The sequence below is a fragment of the Oryctolagus cuniculus genome, chromosome 6 (assembly GCF_964237555.1).
Source record: "Oryctolagus cuniculus chromosome 6, mOryCun1.1, whole genome shotgun sequence".
NCBI classification, from domain to species: Eukaryota; Metazoa; Chordata; class Mammalia; order Lagomorpha; family Leporidae; genus Oryctolagus; species Oryctolagus cuniculus.
The window spans coordinates 107239975-107259341 of NC_091437.1; the positions used below are offsets into that span (position 1 = coordinate 107239975).

General features: G+C 36.8%; 1 protein-coding gene and 1 long non-coding RNA gene across 2 annotated transcripts in view; one reads left to right on the forward strand and one right to left on the reverse strand.

The window, feature by feature from the left end:
- LOC138849933 (uncharacterized) overlaps positions 1-19367 on the forward strand; it is a 41559-nt gene that overhangs the window by 10493 nt on the left and 11699 nt on the right. The gene's annotated exons all lie outside the window — the stretch shown is intronic.
- SNX16 (sorting nexin 16) overlaps positions 2103-19367 on the reverse strand; it is a 36258-nt gene continuing 18993 nt past the window's right edge. The window contains exons 5-8 of the mRNA XM_002710662.5: positions 17490-17559; positions 5303-5439; positions 4673-4792; positions 2103-4350 (exon numbers count right to left, since the gene is read on the reverse strand). Of these exons, the coding sequence (XP_002710708.2) occupies positions 4254-4350; positions 4673-4792; positions 5303-5439; positions 17490-17559 (424 nt within the window). The 3' untranslated portion in view covers positions 2103-4253. The remainder of the gene's footprint in view (positions 4351-4672; positions 4793-5302; positions 5440-17489; positions 17560-19367) is intronic.

Genomic DNA, 19367 nt, shown 5'->3' on the forward strand with positions numbered 1-19367 from the left:
GGACTATAGCTGCTACTTGATTAACACTTCCTATGTCTTTGATTACAATTGGCTAAAGCTGCAAATACTACAGTATGCTATTTGAGGTTTATACTTAGTTTTATCAGTATTTATTACAACAAAGCACTACTTCTTGCTTCTACTGAGTATATATTAGCTGCATTTGTTTCATGTAGTGAAGACACTGAGGTACTTTTCTGTAAATGATAAATACAAGAAAGCAGCACATAAGGTCTCTTCTAACGGGAGGCTATGGTGGATCCTGACTTTATCCATACTGTGCTCTGGCCCAAAACCTACTTACTATAACTTACGATGAGATAGCAGTTTTGAAACTGCAGTCAACATTTACTGGTCTTCAAGGCCTAAAAATTTATTTATTTATTTTGAAAGAGTTTTATGTATCCATAGAGAGGGAGAGACAGAGACCTTCCATCTGCTAGTTCAATTCTCAGATGGCCGCAATGGGCAGTGCTTGGCCAGGCTGAAACCAGGAGCCAGGAGCTGTATCTGGGTCTCCCACGTGGGTGGCAGGAGTCCAAACCCTTGGGCCACCCTCCAGCTGCTTTTCCCAGGCCACTAGCAGGGAGCTGAATTAGAAATAGTACAACGGGGACATGAACTGGATGAACTGGTGTCCATATGGGATGTCGGTGTCACAGGCAACAGCTGAATCCACTATGCCACAAAGCCAGTCCTTACTTTAAGGCTTTTTAGAAGGGAAGAATGATTTGACCTTTTGTCATCATGAGCATCATTTACTGGTGGTGGTATATATTCTAATAAAATAAGTAAACAGGGAAGAACATTTTGATTGGAGGGTGAACCAACGGTAAAGGAAGACCTTTCTCTCTGTCTCTCACTGTCCACTCTGCCTGTTAAAAAAAAAAAAAAGAGAGAGATAAAAAACAAAATATGGGGCTGGGGTTGTAGTGTTGTAGTGTCATGGGTTATGCTGCCATCTGCAATGCCGGCATTACATTTGGATACCTGATTGAGACCTGGCTGTTCCACATTAACTCTGTGCTAATGTTTCTGGAAAAGCAGCAGCAGACGGTCCAAGCGCTTGGGCCCTTGCACACCATGTGAAAGACCCAGAAGCAGCTCCTGTCTTCGGCCTGGCCTAGCCCTGGCCATTGCAGCCATTTAATGAGTAAACAAGTGGGTGGAAACTTTCTTTCTGTCCCCCTCTCTAATTCTTTCACATACATAAATCTTAAAAAAAAAGCCATGATTACTATACAGAAGTATAATCTGTAATCCTATATGGTAGCTTGAGGTGAATAACAATTTGGCTGAGTTGCTCAAAAGACAAAAGAAACAGGAGGAAAAACAAACTAATGGAGTCTTTAAAATAAGAACAACTCACTATTTAGGAAAAGTACAGGTTTTGCTGCTGTTGAGATCTAAGTGAATTTTCTCCTGTGAATGCTAAGAAAGGGTGCACTGAGCCATCATTCTTAAAAACACACCTGTTGAAATACAAGGTTTGATGACTGTTTTTGCTATTAGAAGCTGACAGTACAGAAGCAAAGTGCAATTGACCCACAGTCACTGTTCCCTTCTAATAGTGCTGCCAGCTGAATTAGACCACATAGATGACTCATTTAAGGCACATGGTTTCCTAAATAAATGTGAACTAAGTGGATAATCTGTATATAGAAAATAAAATATATCTTAAATGTTCAGTTTTACAGTTGTACTACCTATTTGTGAACTTAATTTTAAAAGGTTCAAAGATCATCCACAGGGGCTAGCGCTGTGGCGTAGTGGGTAGAGCCACTGCCTGCAGTGCTGGCATCTCGTATGGGTGCTGGTTTGGGTTCTGGCTGCTCCACTTCCGGTCCAGCTCTCTGCTGTGGCCTGGGCGGGGGGGGGGGGGGGGGACTGGAGGATGGCCCAGGTCTTTGGGACCCTGCACCCACATGGGAGACCTGGAGGAAGCTCCTGGCTCCTGGCTTCAGACTGGCGCAGCTCTGGCTGTTGTGGCCAACTGGAGAGTGAAACATTGGATGGAGGAGCTCTCTCTCTCTCTGCATCTGCCTCTCTGTAACTCTGCCTTTCAAATAAATGAATAAAAAGAAACACCATCCACAAAAGTGTTTTCTGTTGTTACATTCAATATTTTATTAATATTGGCCATACTTGAAGTGCATTGCATCTATTCGTAAAAGCTTTAAAAATGATTAATAATATAAAGTGTAAACTTAAAAAGATGACAGACTCATTCCACATCTGTGAAATGCAGCACACGTAATGATAGTCACAGAGGACAGGGATAACACAGAAACAGGAGGAGGAAGGTTGTATTCAACATTGGAACAACACAGCTACTGTTGTACTGAAAAAATAATTTATTAAATGAATATAATACTGGGGGTGAAATGCATTATAAAAGTAAAAAAAGTAAATTCTAAATATATATAATAATGTCTCACCTAATAAGCAGTTTTTCTTTGCCCATTCAGAACTTTGAATACAATCTTTTGAAAATCCAGATTTTAAAAGTGTGTGGTTCACTTTAAAACAAACATATAGCATTACTGGAACTGGACAAATGTCTTGTTTTATTATGCTTAAAATGGTATTAATTTAAATGATTTTCTTTCTAAAACTTTTGCAAATTCTAGAATCACTTTAATATGAATAAACAGATAATTTTATTATACTCACTTCTATCACTAAGGATACTAAACACATTTTCTGGACACTTTGTGGAAAACGCTTATTGTCAGGACACACCTGTGCATTTTGACAAAGACTTAAAATTTTTTTTTTGATGCTTTGGGAAAAAGCAGCCTCTTTTTTAGAATAAAGGTTAACAAAAGCCCTTGGATACATGGATCTTTGTCAGCAGAATTTTAAACAAACACATCTTAATATGCACACCAAGACACTGATAAACTTTTAGATAATAAATATCAAAAAAGGAGATTGTTATTCTAGTTCCCTTGGATTTTAGAAGCATGTATAGTTCAACAGACCCAACTGGGATTTCAAAATGCTAACATGATTATAATGCATATTAACAGCAATATGCAAAACAGCAGACATAGAAAATAATGGGTAACTTCATACTATAACAATAAAACAAGGCATTTTGAATAACCACACATACAATGCTGAAACAAGCATAAACATTTTTTCATAACGCTGACTCAAACCCCAAGAGACTTTTGAAAAAGTGAACATGGTAAAGGCACTACGTAATTCTTTCTCCAGCTCTGCTTACTAAAGAAATCCACCACTTCCACTTGGCACAAACAACTTTAATTATCATAAAGTGCATCACTTGGATAAATATATTAAAACGAGTTTCAGCTATAGCACAGTATAACAACACCTTCACATATACAGAAATAAAAATGCAATGCCAGGAGTCAAGCTAGTTAGGAACTTTGCAGTATATATGGCTTACTGTTTTCTTTTTAGTATAACCTTTGATTTGCTTCAATGCTACAATATATTCTCAAAAGAATATGTCCTGATTAAGAGGTAGTGTCCTGAAAGAGGAAAGCTCACTGAACCTGGATGCAGAGATTTAGGAGAAACATTATGTGACAATAACTACAGTACATTAATAAACTGGTACACATAGTATCTTGACATTAATTAATCAATTTTTAAAGTCAAGGCTATTTTATCACTTTAGCTACATTGTTAGAAGTCTTTCAAATAGTTTTCTTTTGGTACTACAGAGTCATTTTCTTTTAAATAGCATTATTATTTCAAATAAGCATTTTTTATTTAGAGATGATAAACATATATTTAAAACTCAACTCATCTTTACTATGATGTCCACTGATTTCAACCATTAATGAAAATATGTCATGTCAAAGATACAAAGAAATATGTATCACCCAGACAGTAACATGCAATTAATTCCATCTGACTAGTATAACTGGTGATTTAACACACATGCACATACACAAATGAATTTGGAGTAATACACAGATAAAACACCATAATAATTTATGCACAGTATTTAAGAATCTGAGCCTTGGTAACAGAATTCTAACTAGATTTATTTTGTAGTTATTAAATATGGGCTGGATAAAAGACAATATAAAAGCAGTAGTGAATATACTTCCTATCTGAATAACTTACAAAAACCCCTTTTCTTTATGTACACTTTATACATACACATTCTTGCTGTATTCAGTTAAATTTTTCACAGTCCTTTTTAAATAGTATTTGACACTGTATCCTAAGTTTGCTGAAACGTCAAAATGGAAGGAGCTACGTGTGATGTATCAGTCTTCTTCAGCACTGTATGCCACTTCTGCTACTTCTATCTCTGATATTGCACTGTCAGGTTCACTAAGACTTAAGCATGGCTTACTATCAGCTCTGCAAAAAAAAAAAAAAAAAAAAAAAAGATATGCCAATGAATGGATTGAAAACATGCATTCACTCTTACTTTTTAATTCTCTTACTTTTTGGAGAGTACATTTAGATATTTAAGACCAGTTAATTCAGACATAGCTTCAAAGTAATAACAGTGCACAGTATAATAGCAACATGTTTTTAGAATATGTACAGTTCTCTGTTTATCTAAAAGACTTAGGACACCACAGCACTGCGTTCATAGAAATATACTCTAAAGAGTATTAGAGACACTTCCTTCCATTTATTCTAAAGGTAAGCCTATAATAAATTAAATATTGCATACCTAGATTCTTCATCTAAGACATCTTGATCACCCTCAAGTGCAGAGGAATCCATCTTTAGGACCTGGTTAGCTTCTGTTGTTGACACGTACAGTGATTCTTCAGGTTCTAAAGACAATGTTCTAAAAGTATGTTATAGCAACAAGTTATTTTCTATGAATAAAATAGGAATACACTTAGTGTTTTGAATACATGTAGCTTTAGCTGTCTTTAGCTGTTAAGGTGTAATGTAGTCTGGTGCTTAATAAACAGTCTGGGATTTAAAAAAGAAAAACAGCTATGATTAATATAAAATGATTTTTAGTTTCAGTTCGGTATATGCTCATAAGGCAAATTAAAGCTTTCAATGTGAAATACTGGTTTAAGTGAGAGAGAAAAAGATACCAATTAAATAGGTTAAAACAAATGATATTTATCTTGAATAGCTGGAGGCTTATTTTTCTGATATTTCCCATCCTTCAAATGTTTAGTCTTCTAAATAATCAAAGGTAATTTTTCCAAATTATAAAGAAGTATGTCAAGACTCTACAATTTTCAGAATTTGAAATTTCCTAAATTATATTAAAATGTAAAGGACGTCTAGCCCACAGCACTAAAAATTGAACTAGTTAGACACAAGTATCACAACACACCTGATTCTATTCTCTAATGTGTCTATGTGAAGCTGCTGATCATTGACCAGTTTCTTCAGTGATTCTATTTCTTTTTGTTTTTCAAGTAGTTCTTTCTGTAAAAGGTAGTTAGTCTCTTCTAGAGTTTCACAGAAAGCCTGAAGAGGGGGGAAGACATGCAGAAAAAGAAAAAAATTACTTATTCAGTATCTTTCTAACAAAGAAAATCAAAATATGTATATAACATAAAAGATTTGCTCTCTACCCTCATCTTTTTAAGTCATTGCTAAGGAGGACTTATACCTTCAAGTGTCTTGTCTTGAGAATTATTTCAGTAGTAAGCTACCATGACTAGAGTATGTATATCCATCCCTTTAATATAGAACTGGCAAGAAAATAACTAGTATGTACTGTTTTAGCTTCCGTTCTTCTTAAACTGTTTTTTGTCCAGATCTGCATAATTACATTTAAAACAAACTGTTGAATCTATGTATAGTAGTTCAGAAGACAGACTGCTGGAACAGCAACTTCTTTGACAATACATTCAACAGTGCTTCACATCATATTCACTCAAAAGTGACATCCTATTCGTTATACCCAGGATGATGAACATTGCTGAAATAAGAGTAAAACAAAATCATACTAACACAAAGAATGATGTCATGAAAATACTTTGATCACTTACCTTAGTGAGGCTTTCCAATCTATTAATTGTTCCTAGCTATCCAGCTAGTGGCAGTGAGATACCACTTGCTGTTTCTTTTGTCTTAAGCCCTCACCTTCTGAAAATCCTCTACACTAAATTACTATTGCTGCGTCTAAGCCCATTAGATGATCTTGATTTCTACACCAGAAAAAAAAAAAAAAAACAAACCAAAACAACAACAAACAACAACAAAACACCTGCCCCCAGAATCCTAACTGCATTTCTAACCAGTTATTGGTCTCAATTACATGTGTAGATACTTAGGGTAAAGTCTTATTTGCTTTGAAAGCTTATTTATACTTATTCTCTCTTTCATTCCCCTTTCTCTGGTCTTTTTTTTTTTTTAATATTTATTTACTTGAGAAGTTAGAGTTAGAAGAAAGACAGAGAGATCTTCCATCTGCTGGTTCACTCCCTAAATGGCTGCAACAACCAGGGCTAGAGCAAGCCGAAATCAGGAACTTCTTCCAGGTCTCCCATGTGGGTGCAAGGGCCCAAGCACTTGGGCCATCCTCTGCTGCTTTCCCAGGAGTATTAGCAGGGAGCCAGATCAGAAGTTGAACAGCCAAGACTCGAACTGGTGCCTATATGGGATGCCAGCACTGCAGATGGTGGCTTAACCAGCTGTGCCACAGCGCCGGACTCCTGGTTTCTATATTACTAAACTTGCTTGAAGTTTATTAAGTAAACCTTAAATACTCTCTCTATATATGCATTGGTTCTCTTCAATCGGGTGAACTAATAGCAAGTCAAAAAGCATATATTCCCAAGGGACGAGATGGGTTTTGGTGTACTACTTTAAGATGTCTCTTGGGACATTCACATCTCATATAGAAATGCCTGGTTTTGAGTCCAAGCTCTGCTCCATTTTCTAGCTTCCTGCTGATATGCACACTGGGAAGCAGCAGGTGATGTCTTGGTTGGCTGAGTCCCTGTCACCCATGTGGGAGACCCAGGACTGAGTTCCTGGCTATCAGCTTTGGTCTGGCCCAGTCTTGACTATTGTGAGCTTTTGGAGAATGAACCAATGGGTGGTACTTGTCTCTGCCTTTCAGATGAATGCAATAAATAAATTAAAAAAAAAATTCCCAACGGAGCATCTGCTCTATTACCTAATCATTGAGCCACCAGGCAGTCATGATGGCTCATCCCATTTTCCTGTATTCTATAGCACATGGGCAACCCAGACTTTTCTACTTTCCAGTTCTCACCTCTACAATACTTCATCAACATGCCTTGTGTTTTTGTCATTCTATGCCCATTTCCATTGCCATGAGGTATTCAACAACTACAGCATCAGTAAACTAACCGGCTTATTACCTCTGTATATCCTGGCACTCTTCCAATCTAAGCTGGCACTCTTAAAAATAAACCTGAGCATGTACCTACTGGATACGGTCAAATACCCTACCGTGGTAGAAGTACCACACTTTATGATGTGATGCTTTTCACCCCAACTTCACAGTTTGTACCATTACCTTTGCTTTCCTCTGGTCCTTCACATATCCCATGTTCCAACCAAACTACTTCCAGTATCACTAATATTTTTATATGGATAGGAATTTACAACATACATTACTTTGTGACTGCCTTTTTCCTAACTACACAAGATTACAAAAATTCCCTCATTAAAAAAAATTGGATATATTCCTGTCATTATGAAAAAAAGTGAAATTTTCAACTATCACATAAATAGGACCTACCACCATATAGAAAAACAGAATAAATGAACAAATATCTTCCATTAATAATAATATTATAAACTAGATAAACTGAAGCCTCTACCTATAAAATATCTAGCTAAAAACTTAAGTTTAAAAATATCTGTATGAACAAGAAATCTTAAGTGGCACACATGAAAAGAAACTAAAACAAATGCTGATACTATGTGAATCAACACTATACCTGCATGGAGTGGGAGAAGGGGTAAGAGGCTGCTTTTTTGGCAACCTTGACACCTGGGTCAGAACCAGTATGGGACAAGAGATGAGATGCCCAAGTGCTTGGGACAAGAAAAGAGATTGGGGTATTAGTGACAAGAAATAAATCATTTAGCCCTGAAGAGATAAAGTGTTAAAAGAAATCAGTTATCAATGTAGGAATACATTAAGAAAGACTGTCTCATACTGGTCTCTAGGTGGGCAAGGCACAGTCTCTTTGTGAAGAACCAATGGCCAATGCCACATGTGCATTTTGGGAAGAATAATGCATATCAACGAAGACAAAAAATACGTAACAGGTAAAAGATATTGAAATTTCAAATATCAAAATCAACAAGAAGATCTTTAATACCAGGGAGGAAAAAATGTTACTATAAAGGGACTATAATGCAGCAAGAGTGGATATTTTACGGCAGCAATCTATATCAAAGGCAATGGAAAGCATTGCAAAGTACTGAGATAAAGAACTTCTCCCTTCAGTCAAATCATACTTCAAAAATGAGAGTAAGATTAAAATGAGTGTGGGGATTGAATTCCTAAATATCAACACACATTCACTGAAAGAACTATTAAATGACACATTTTAAGAAGAAATGTAACTAAACCAAAAAAGAATGAGATGAAAGAAGAGATGACAAGGAAAGGAAAAGTATCAAACACTCAGTTAAATCAAAAGCATTGACCATATGATATTATAACAGCTAACTTTGGGGAGAACTCTAAATCTTTTTTTAAAAATTCTATATAAGGTGTACAAATTGCATGTATTTCACATATACAGATTTAGGAACATAGTGATACTTCCTACCCTATCATCCCACATTCCAACCCTTCTTCCTCCTCCCTCTTCTGCTACCACTCTTAATTTTTAGAAAGATCTATTTTCAGTTTACTTTATACTCGTAAGGTTAACCCTATACTAAATAAAGAGTTCAACAAACAGTATGGAGAAAAAACATTGCTGCTCAACAGTAGAGATAAGGTCTGTAAACAATCATCGAGTATCAAAATATCCATTTCACTCCAATACATCACTTTTTAGGTACTCTATTAGTTACCCTAGATCAGGGAAAACAGATGGTATCTGTCTTTTTGGGACTGGCTTAATTCACTAAGTATAATGATTTCCAGTTGCATTCATTTTGTTGCAAAAGAATTCTTTTTTTTTTTTTCTTTTTTTTTCTCCCACAGCTGAGTAATACTCCATAGTGTATTTATACCATAATTTCTTTATCTAGTCATCAGTTGATGGACATCTGGGTTGATTCCATATCTTAGCTATTGTGAATTGCACTGCTATAAACATGGGGATACAGATAACTTTTTTTTTTTAATTTATTTATTTACTTGAGTTACACAGAGAAGGAGAGGCTGAGAGAGAGAGAGAGAGAAAGAAAGAGAGAGAGAGAGAGAGTGAGAGAGAGAAAGTCTTCCAACTGCTGGTTCACTCCCCAGTTGGCCACAAAAGCTGGAACTATGCCAATCTGAAGGCAGGAGCTTCTTGAGTCTCCCAAAAAGGTGCAGGAGCCCAAGGCCTTGGGCCATTTTCTACTGCTTTTCCAGGTCACAGAAGAGAGCTGGATAACAAGTGGAGCAGCCAGAACTCATATGGGATGCAGGCACTGCAGGTGGTGGCCCCACTTATTATGGCACAATGCTGGCCCCAGATAATTCTTTCATATGCTGATTTCCTTTGGTTTGGGTAAATTCCCAGGAGTGGGATGGCTGCAGCATATGCTAGGTCTATTTTCAGATTTCTAATTCTAAAATATTAGATACGAACAAATATAACCATCAAATAAAAGACAATGACTACAGAATTTAGAAAGCATGAATAAAGGAAAATGGGAAGAAAAAAAAATTTGTTACGTAATGTGAAAGTGAAGTTGGCATACAGGTTAAAATCCATTAGGTTTGTGAGCTGGAAGATCATGCCTTCGCCACGCCCCTGTGTGATCTCATGCCCCTATCTGGCCACACCTGGGTGTCCACCAGCCAATCAGGTTAATTAACCACTCCCCTTTGGAAGTGGGTTAAAAGCTTGGGACCTGGTGTGTCGGGCTGTTCTCTTCTTCCCTGGCCTCTAGCCAGGAGGGGGCTGGCTGTAGCCCTGTGGCTCCAGGGCACGTGGCCTGTGGGCCATGCACCCTAGGCTTCCAGGCCTATATGCTCCTCAGCTGGTTCCTGGTGCTCGGTATGAATCCAGATTTCTCTCTCTCTCAGATAAAGCTCTCACTCATCTATACATCTTTCTCACTAAATGAAAGCCTAAAATATACCATGCTGCCTTGTTTATGGATGCCAGTATTTAGAATTCTTCTCTAAATATTATGCAAGAACCTCTAGGGCTTGTTAATATTGGGGATTTATTAATAAGCATATGGTGATATCGTATGGCACCCCAAGTTGCGGTAGCGTGTGTGGCATCTCAGATGGTGCTTCTGGGGAACTTTAAGAGTCCACATTTTTGTATACATTTTAGGGGGTCATTCCCAATATCAAAAGGAAGGGCATGAGAAAAATACACAGCATTAAAAAGAGTAAGGTGGGGAGGGCAGCATTGTGGTGTAGTGGGTTAAGTTGCTGCTTGTGATGCTGGCATCCGATATCAGAGTGCCAGTTCAAGTCCTGGTTGCTCCACTTCTGATCCAGCTTCCTGATAACGTGCCTGCGAAGACAGTAGAAGATGGCCTAGTTGGGTCACTGCCCATGCAGGAAACAGGAATGGAGTTCCTAGCTCCTGGCTTTGGCCCTGCCCAAACCTGACTGTTGGGGCTATTTGAGGATGAATCAGCATATGGAAGACCTCTTGCTTGCTCTGTCTCTCCTTCCTTGTCAAATAAGTCAGTCTTTTAAATAAATAAATAAATCTTAAAAAAAAAAAAAAAAGGGAAGGTGTGAGTGGGTGTTTGGCTTAATGGTTAAGAGGTTGGTTAGGATGTCTGCATCCTATATTGGAATGCCTGCAGTCAATGTTCAACTCCACTTCTGACTTCAGTTTCCTGCTAATGCAGACCCTGTGAAGCAGTGGTTATGGCTCAAGTTACTGGGTTCCTGCCACCTATTTGGGGGACCTTGACTGCATTCCTGGTTCCTGGTTTCAGCCCTTGCCAGAGCCTATTTCAGGCATTTGGGAAGTGAACTAGTTGATAAGAGCTCTAATCAAATAAATAAATATTTACTTTTGTAAAGCAGGGTACATAAAGTGCACACAATAAAATGGTAGAAATGAACACAAATATGTTAAGAATTACTATCAGAATTAACTCACCAATTAAAATGCTTTTATTCCCAGACTGTATCAAAAAATAAAAATATAATTCTATATTTACAAAAGGCATATTGAAAATATAAATAGACTCATACTTATCAGGCAAATATTTGCTCCTCTGCCCTCATACAAATTTTTAATTTTCTTAATACCTGACCCACTGCATTTTAAGGTGTCTAGCAGGTACAGGCCTGGGCTGCTGCTAAATACCTACAATATACAGGTCTGTTTTCCAACCCAAGAATGATCCAGCCCCAAATGCCAACACTGTGGATGTTGAGAAACCCTAACTTAAATCAACTTCCATTCTTCTTTTATTCAGTTATGATACCTGACACAAATAAACTAGTATGTATTACGAACTAAGAGATCCTGAAAATATAAGAATGGGGATTGGTGAGTAAAAGGCCCACATGCATGTATAGAGGAGATGGGAGAGAATACAGTGGAAACTAAAAGCTGCTTAATATGTGATACATACCTGAGAATGATCTCCACCTTAAATGTATTCCCTGGCCCACAGACCCATGACCAGAGAGTACAAATCTTACTAATTTGAGGTATTTAAACAAAAATTTTGAGCAAATGTTGGCTGAAAACTAAGTTGTGTAGAGACAGGATGACCAAAAGCAAGCAGGTATACAAAGATTTTTTATTTTATTTTTATAAATATTTTATTTATTTTTTGAAAGGCAGAGTTACAAACAGGGAAAGAGAGACAGAGATAAAGACATTTTTATCTGGTGGTTCACTCCCCACAATGGCTAGGGCTGGGCCATGCCAAAGCCAGGAGCCTGGAACTGCATCCAGGTTTCCATGTGGGTGGTAGGGGCCCAAGCACTTGGGCTGCCTTCTGCTTTCCTAGTTGCATTAACAGGGAGCTGGATGGAAGTGGGGCAACTAGGACTTTAACTGGAATTCATATGGAACACTTGTGTTACAGGTGGTAGCTTAATCACCTGCACCACAACACCTGCCTGACAATCATCAGCTATTACATATGTTAAACTTTAAAAATACACTTAAAGATAAGGATGTTACAAATAGAGAATCTCAATACAGAGAAAGAATGACCCCCCAAAAAAGAAAACAGAAATTTAGGAGTTGAAAATCACAACTGATATGAAAAATTAATTAGAGGGGCTCATAGATTTGAAGTGACAGAAAAATGAATCCATTAACTTGAAGACAGACCAATAGAATTACCTATTCTGAAGAAAAGATAAAAATGTAATTGAAGAAAACTGAAAGCACTTCAAAGATGTGCTACAACTCTTTCTGTTTACCTGCAATGAAAATTTCAGAAGGGAAAAATAGGAAAAATATTTTAGGAAATAATGGCTAACAAATTATAATGGTGAGCATTAATTTACCAAGTCCAAGAAGCTCATTGAAGCTAAGTATGAAAATTAAGAGGAGAACCATAATCACCTCAATAAATCGTTATCAGGGGCCAGAGCTGTGGTGTATTAGGCTAAGCCTCCACCTGTGGTGCTGGCATCCCATATAGGTGCCGGTTTGAATCCTGGCTGCTCCACTTACAATCCAGTTCTCTGCTGTGGCCTGGGAAAGCAGTAAAAGATGGCTCAATGCTTGGGCCCCTGCACCCGTGTGGGAGACCCAGAAGAAGCTCCTGGCTTTGGATCAGCGTAGCTACAACTGTTGTGGCCATTTGAGAAGTGAACCAGTGGATGGAAGACCTCTTTTTCTCTCTACCTCTGCCTCTCTGTTAACACTGCCTTTGAAATAAATAAATCAATCTTAAAAAATCATTATCAGATCATTGAAAGTCAAATAAAGATGTTGAAAGAAGCAAAGGCAAAATGACTCATCACACACATGGAAACTTTAATTAGTGACTACCTTTTCATCAGAGTGGAAGGCAGAAGGCAATGGAAAGACTTATTCAAAGTGCTAGAAGAAAAAAACTTGTCAACAAAATTATCTTTCAAAAATCAATATTCTTAGATAAACAAAGATATGAGAATGTGCTACAAGCAAATCTGCCATACAGAAACACTAAAAGATGACCTTGATGCTGAAAGGAAGTGATACTTGATAACAATCCACTGGAAGAAGGAAGAGGGCCAGAAATAGTAAATAAGTGGATAAATACAAAAGCCTATAAAGTATTTTTTTCTCATTGCTTCTCTTAAGTTACTTAAAAGACAATGGATTGCATGGTGTAGAGAAATAACTACTACACTGTAGTTTTGGGCCTACAACATATATAGATGTAAGACATCTAACACTGACACAAAAACAGAGGAAAAGGAGCTATATTAGAAACAATTTATATTTTAATTAGATTAAGTATTATTCTGAAATAGACTATGATGAAATACAAACAGTAATACATACATCAATTAGCTAAAAATTTATAAACAGCTAGGAGAAAGCAAAAAAGTGTACGGAAGTATCAAAATGGCACTGAAAAGGGCCAGCGCTGTGGCGCAGTGGGTTAATGCCCTGGCCTGAGGCGCCAGCATCCCATATGGGCATTGGTTCTAGTCTTGGCTGCTCCTCTTCAGATCCAGCTCTCTGCTATGGCCTGGGAAAAGCAGCAGAACATGGCCCAAGTCCTTGGGCCCCTGCACCGAGTGGGAGACCTGGAAGGAGCTCCTGGCTTCGGTTCGGTGTAGCTCTGGCTGTGGTGGCCATTTGGGGGATGAAGCAATGGAAGGAAGACCTTTCTCTCTGTCTCTCTCTCTCTAACTCTGCCTGTCAAATAAATAAAAAAAAAATCCTTATCTTTAAGTGTATTTTTTTATTTTTATTTTTTGACTTAAGGCGTCAGCCTTAAGTGTATTTTTAAAGTTTGTTTAGCATATGTAATAGCTGATTTAAAAATGATTGTCAGGCAGGTGTTGTGCTGCAGGTGATCAAGCTCCCGGCTCCTGGTTTTGGATAGGCCCAGCTTTGGCCACTGCAGCTATTTGGGGAGTAAACCAGCAGTCTCTGCATCACTGTAACTCTGCCTTTCAAATAAATAAATAAATCTTTAAAAAAAAAATAAAATGGCAGATGTAAAAGACAGATCTGAAAAAGACCAAGAGCTGGTTTTATGCTATGAAGAGAGACAGAACTTAAATGCAATGACAGAGATTGAAAGTGAAAGAATGAAAATGATATATTATTGAACAGTAATCATAATAGAGCTACAGTAAACAACACAGTATCATATTAACAGAAAAGGCACATAGATCACTGGATTAGAATTAAGAGCCTTGAAACAAACCCTTCCTTTTATGGTCATTTGATTTGGACAAAGGTATCACCATAATGGTACTAGAAAATTAAGATATAGATGGGACCTATAGCTTATCTCATATTTCTTTTTCTTCTTTTTTAAATTTTCACTTTATAATCACAGACTTAGTGCACCACTAACCATAAAGTTCAACAAGTAAAAAGTAGAAAGACCACAGTTCCATAGAATATGGAGAAGGGCTATAAGTAATCAAATCATAAGATATAAGTTTCATTCTTTTTTGTTTTGGTCTTCATATTGTTTGATCTATTCTATTAAATAGAGTTGTCTACATTTCTAATTCTCCTTAGTTTTGCATTCTTATAATTTCTGTTTTTTTTTTAATTTATATAAGGTGCACAAATTTCATGTATTTCAGCTATGCAGATTTAGGCGCATAGTGATACTTCTCACCCTACCCTCCATTCTGCCCATACTCCCACCTTCCTTCCTTCCTTCTTTAATTTTTATGATATACTTTCAGTTTATTTTACAATCATAAGCTTAACCCTCAACTAAGTAAAGAATTCAACAAATAGTAAGAAGAAAATATACTGTTTCTCAACAGTAGAGAAGGACTGTAACAATAATCACATGTCAAAATGTCAATTTCGCTCACATACATTACAAAAAAGCACTCTTTTAGTTACCAAAGATCAGGGAAGTCATATTGAGAGAGAGGGAGGGAGAGACAGAGAGAGAGATCTTTCCATCCACTGTTTCACTTCCCAGATGGCTGCAATGGCTAGCACCAGGCCAGGCCAAAGCCTGGAGCTTCACTAGGGTCTCACATATGGATGACAGACACCCAAACACTTGTGCCATCTTCTGCTGCTCTTCCCTGGCCATTACCAGGGAGCTGGAAAGGAAGAAGAGCAGCTAGGACTTGAACTGGTGACCATGTGGGATATCAGGGTTTTAAGTTGCAGCCTTACCCACCATGCCACAATGCTAGCCCTTTATCTCATACTTCGTAAAAAAATGTTAACTCAAAATGATCATAAACCTAAATGTAAGAGCAAAAAGTCTAAAGCATCTAGAAAAAATTATACAAAAAAATCACTGTGATTTTGGGTCAGGCGGATTTCTTATGATAACACCAAGCATAAGCCCTGTGGTAAAATTAACCTCATTAAAATTAAAAACTGTACTTCATATCATTATGATGAAAAAAATCATAGAGTAGGAGAAAATATACACCTAATACAGATTTGTATCCAAAATAAAGACTTCTTATAAATCAGTAAGACAAATAACCCAATTTTAACAATGAACAAGAGTTACATAGACAATTCATCAAAGAAAATATATGAATGGCAAAATGTACATGAAAATGTGATTAGTGAAAGACATTAAACACATGCAAATTAACACTATAATAAAATATCACTACATTATATTATATTATGAGAATAGCTATAATATCCAAAAGACAGATGATGTCAAATGAGAACATGGAGAAACCAGTGGGAATGTAAAATGCTAAAATGTAAAATTAGCTTTCAAACAGTTTATCCATTTCTTTTTCTTTTCTTTTTTTTTTTTTTTTTGATAGGCAGAGTGGCAGTGAGAGAGAGAGAGAGACAGAGAGAAAGGTCCGCCTTTGCCGTTGGTTCACCCTCCAATGGCCGCCGCAGCCGGCACGCTGTGGCTGGCGCACCACGCTGATCCGATGGCAGGAGCCAGGTACTTATACTGGTCTCCCATGGGGTGCAGGGCCCAAGGACTTGGGCCATCCTCCACTGCACTCCCTGGCCACAGCAGAGAGCTGGCCTGGAAGAGGGGCAACCGGGACAGAATCCGGCACCCCGACTGGGACTAGAACCCGGTGTGCCGGTGCCATAAGGCGGAGGATTAGCCTAGTGAGCTGCGGCGCCGGCCAGTTTATACATTTCTTTAAAAAAGCTAAGCATAAATTTGCCAAATGATTCAGTAATTCCACTAGGGATAGATCCAAGAAAAATGAAAACATATGTTACACACAATTTTTATAATAGTCATATTCATAGACTTTTGGAAGGCCCCTAGAATATACTGCAACTATATATAATATAAACTATATATGTTAAAGACTATTAGCACTGTGTACTAATTATATGTGTACAGATACTATATGATTCTGTTCATATGAAATATGAAGAAAAGGTAAATTTGTAGAAATGGAAAGCAGATTACTTGTTGCCTTGGGCTGGGAATGTGAAGTAACTACAAAAGGACTTATAGGAATTTTTGTTTTGTTTTTGAAGTGATGAGAATGTTCTAAAACTGAATTATGGTGATGGCAGTACGGCTCTACAAATTTACTAAAACTTATTACATTATATATTTACAATGGATTAGTAACTAGCCAATGGGTAAATGTTATGGGTGAAAACTCAACTTCAATAAAACTGCTTTAAAAAAGATATGGCATTCACACTAGCACAAAGAACTGATTCAGTTTAATTGAAAAAAATACCACAAACCTATCAAATCTGTCCCATTTAAACACCACTAAACATTTGGAGGAAAATTTGCATAAAATTCTAGCTAATCTATTATACTAAATCTTTTTGTAAATCTAGACTACTTCAAGAAATAGGCCACCTTAACACGTCAATTAATGTAATTTGAGGAGCATCAAGCATGCACTGCATTGGTAAAAAGACAATCACTTTCACCTCCAAAGCTAAGTTTTAAACTTGACTTTAACTGTTGATTCTTTGACACTTAGGTGAAATAAAGCTCAGGACATAAAGAGTTCTACTGATTGTTGTTTTCAAATCATTTTAATTTTGTGGAAACAGTAAAAATAAAGAATGCAGAATTTAATTTTAGAGCTTCACAGATTATATGATATGTATGCACTTTTATTTTTTCACTGAACCAAGTCATTTACTTCAATGAAAGAAACTTTTGACTCAAAAATTAAAAGCTTTTTGTGTAAAACTACCACAGTCTGAAATCATATTTTACATTTGCTATTCCACTCAAGAAACAATGTGGTTACTGTACTATATTTCTTATTCCTCTTTTCATGTGACATATAATACAGCACTTACCCTGCTTTCTTCTAGGCTATCAAATGGACCTGGTGGATCATCCAGACAAAGAAATTCTCTCACTGCAAGGCTTTTCAAAGGAAAAAAAAATTAGCTGGGACACAAATAAGTTTACAAAAGATAGCAACAAGCAAAAGTTACCTTGAAACTATATAGTGTTTTAAGCAAGCTGGTTTTGCTGACATGTTAAACTAAGTTGTTTATGTGTTTTCATACAAGTAACCAAACACAAATATCAAACTACAAAAATTATGATTTTAAGCCATTTTTCAAGATCTTATGAACACACAGATTCCAAACTTACTGTTACATATAAACCATAGGACTAGCCTTGTTATGACTTTCAAAGAAACATTAACCTGAACTACTTTAACAAAGCCATTATTCCATTATGAATAAATATAACTGCTAAATAAATCTCCACTTATATATTTTTCATTCAGTGGATGCTTTTAAAATAAATGATGAGCATTTACTATGAAACAAGTCAGAGTGCCCTTGAAGTCATGTTTACCATACTAATTTACTGAAATACTTCTCCAGAAGCTTCACAAGAAAAAATTCTGATTACCTCATTTCAGAATTATCATAAATTATAAAATAATATGGTACTGTTATGCCTGTATTTTGCAATTATAAGAAATTAGATAACAAAGCTTCCTTTTAACAAAAATTACCACTCCACTCCCCCAACTGGCCCTGCCAACTTGCTAAAAAACAGTTTTGGAGCAAAAAGACAACTCTTTTGTATGTCAAAACATAAATGTAGATTTTTAAGATCGATTTGACAGAGTTACAAGAGGACAGATAGACAGACAGACGTATCATCCATCCACTGTTTCACTCCCCAAATGGCTGCAATGGCCAGGGTTGGGCCAGGTAGAAGCTAGCAGCTGGGAGCTTCATCTGGGTCTCCCACATGGGTGGCAGGGGCCCAAACACTTGGGCCATCAGCAGGGAGCTGGATCGGAAATGGAGCAGCAAGGACATGAACTGGTGCCTATATGGGATGCTGGATTCACAGGCGCCAGCTTTACCCACTATGCCACAACCCCGGGCACAATCATTAATTAAAAATTAATCATTTTTCATTTGTAAAAGAATATGGATTCTTGATATACTACATAAAGGAGATGCCATTCTATGCTGCAAAGGGAGGAGGGCTTTACATTCAGATTAGGCCAGGAAGGTTGATGATGACATGGAATGTTCATGAAATGGTAAACGGATTTTTCATGAAACTTTCTTCAACAGAAAAACTTTATGAATACAGAGAACTGGTATTAAGAAAACAATCTAGAAGAGCCTAATGACAAAACAAAGTTAGTGGTAGGGCAACCAGATAATTTCTGGATTATAAAATCTTGACAATATAGGTTAAAAAAAAAGACACACAGAGGAACTGAGAAAACACTTGAGTATTAATAAGCATGGAATAATGGAGATAGGAGTCTTAAATATGATCTACTTGTCTACTTGAACCAGTCATTATAAACTTTTTATTCCTTTTTCATGTTCAGCCAAGAGTATACCTACACACTGCCAAAGATGGGGGATGTCATACTTCTTGTTTTTCTGTAACTATACCAAATTTGAATAACACTGAAAATTAGAAAATTATTTCTTTCACAAAGGTGGAGTTTTTCTCCTTGCATCTTCTATCTGTGACGTCTTAGTTCTGTCTTTTGGGGCCATTCTCTCACATAATAACCCTAAACATATATCAAAAATACTATCCCATTTTCATAAGTTTTTATTTCCGAAGAGCAATATTAATGCACTAATATTTTTTCATAGTATGTTACACACAAAATGCTTTCACATACTGTATTTTATTTAATATTCACAACAATCATCTGAGGTTAGAAAAGGTTTTAT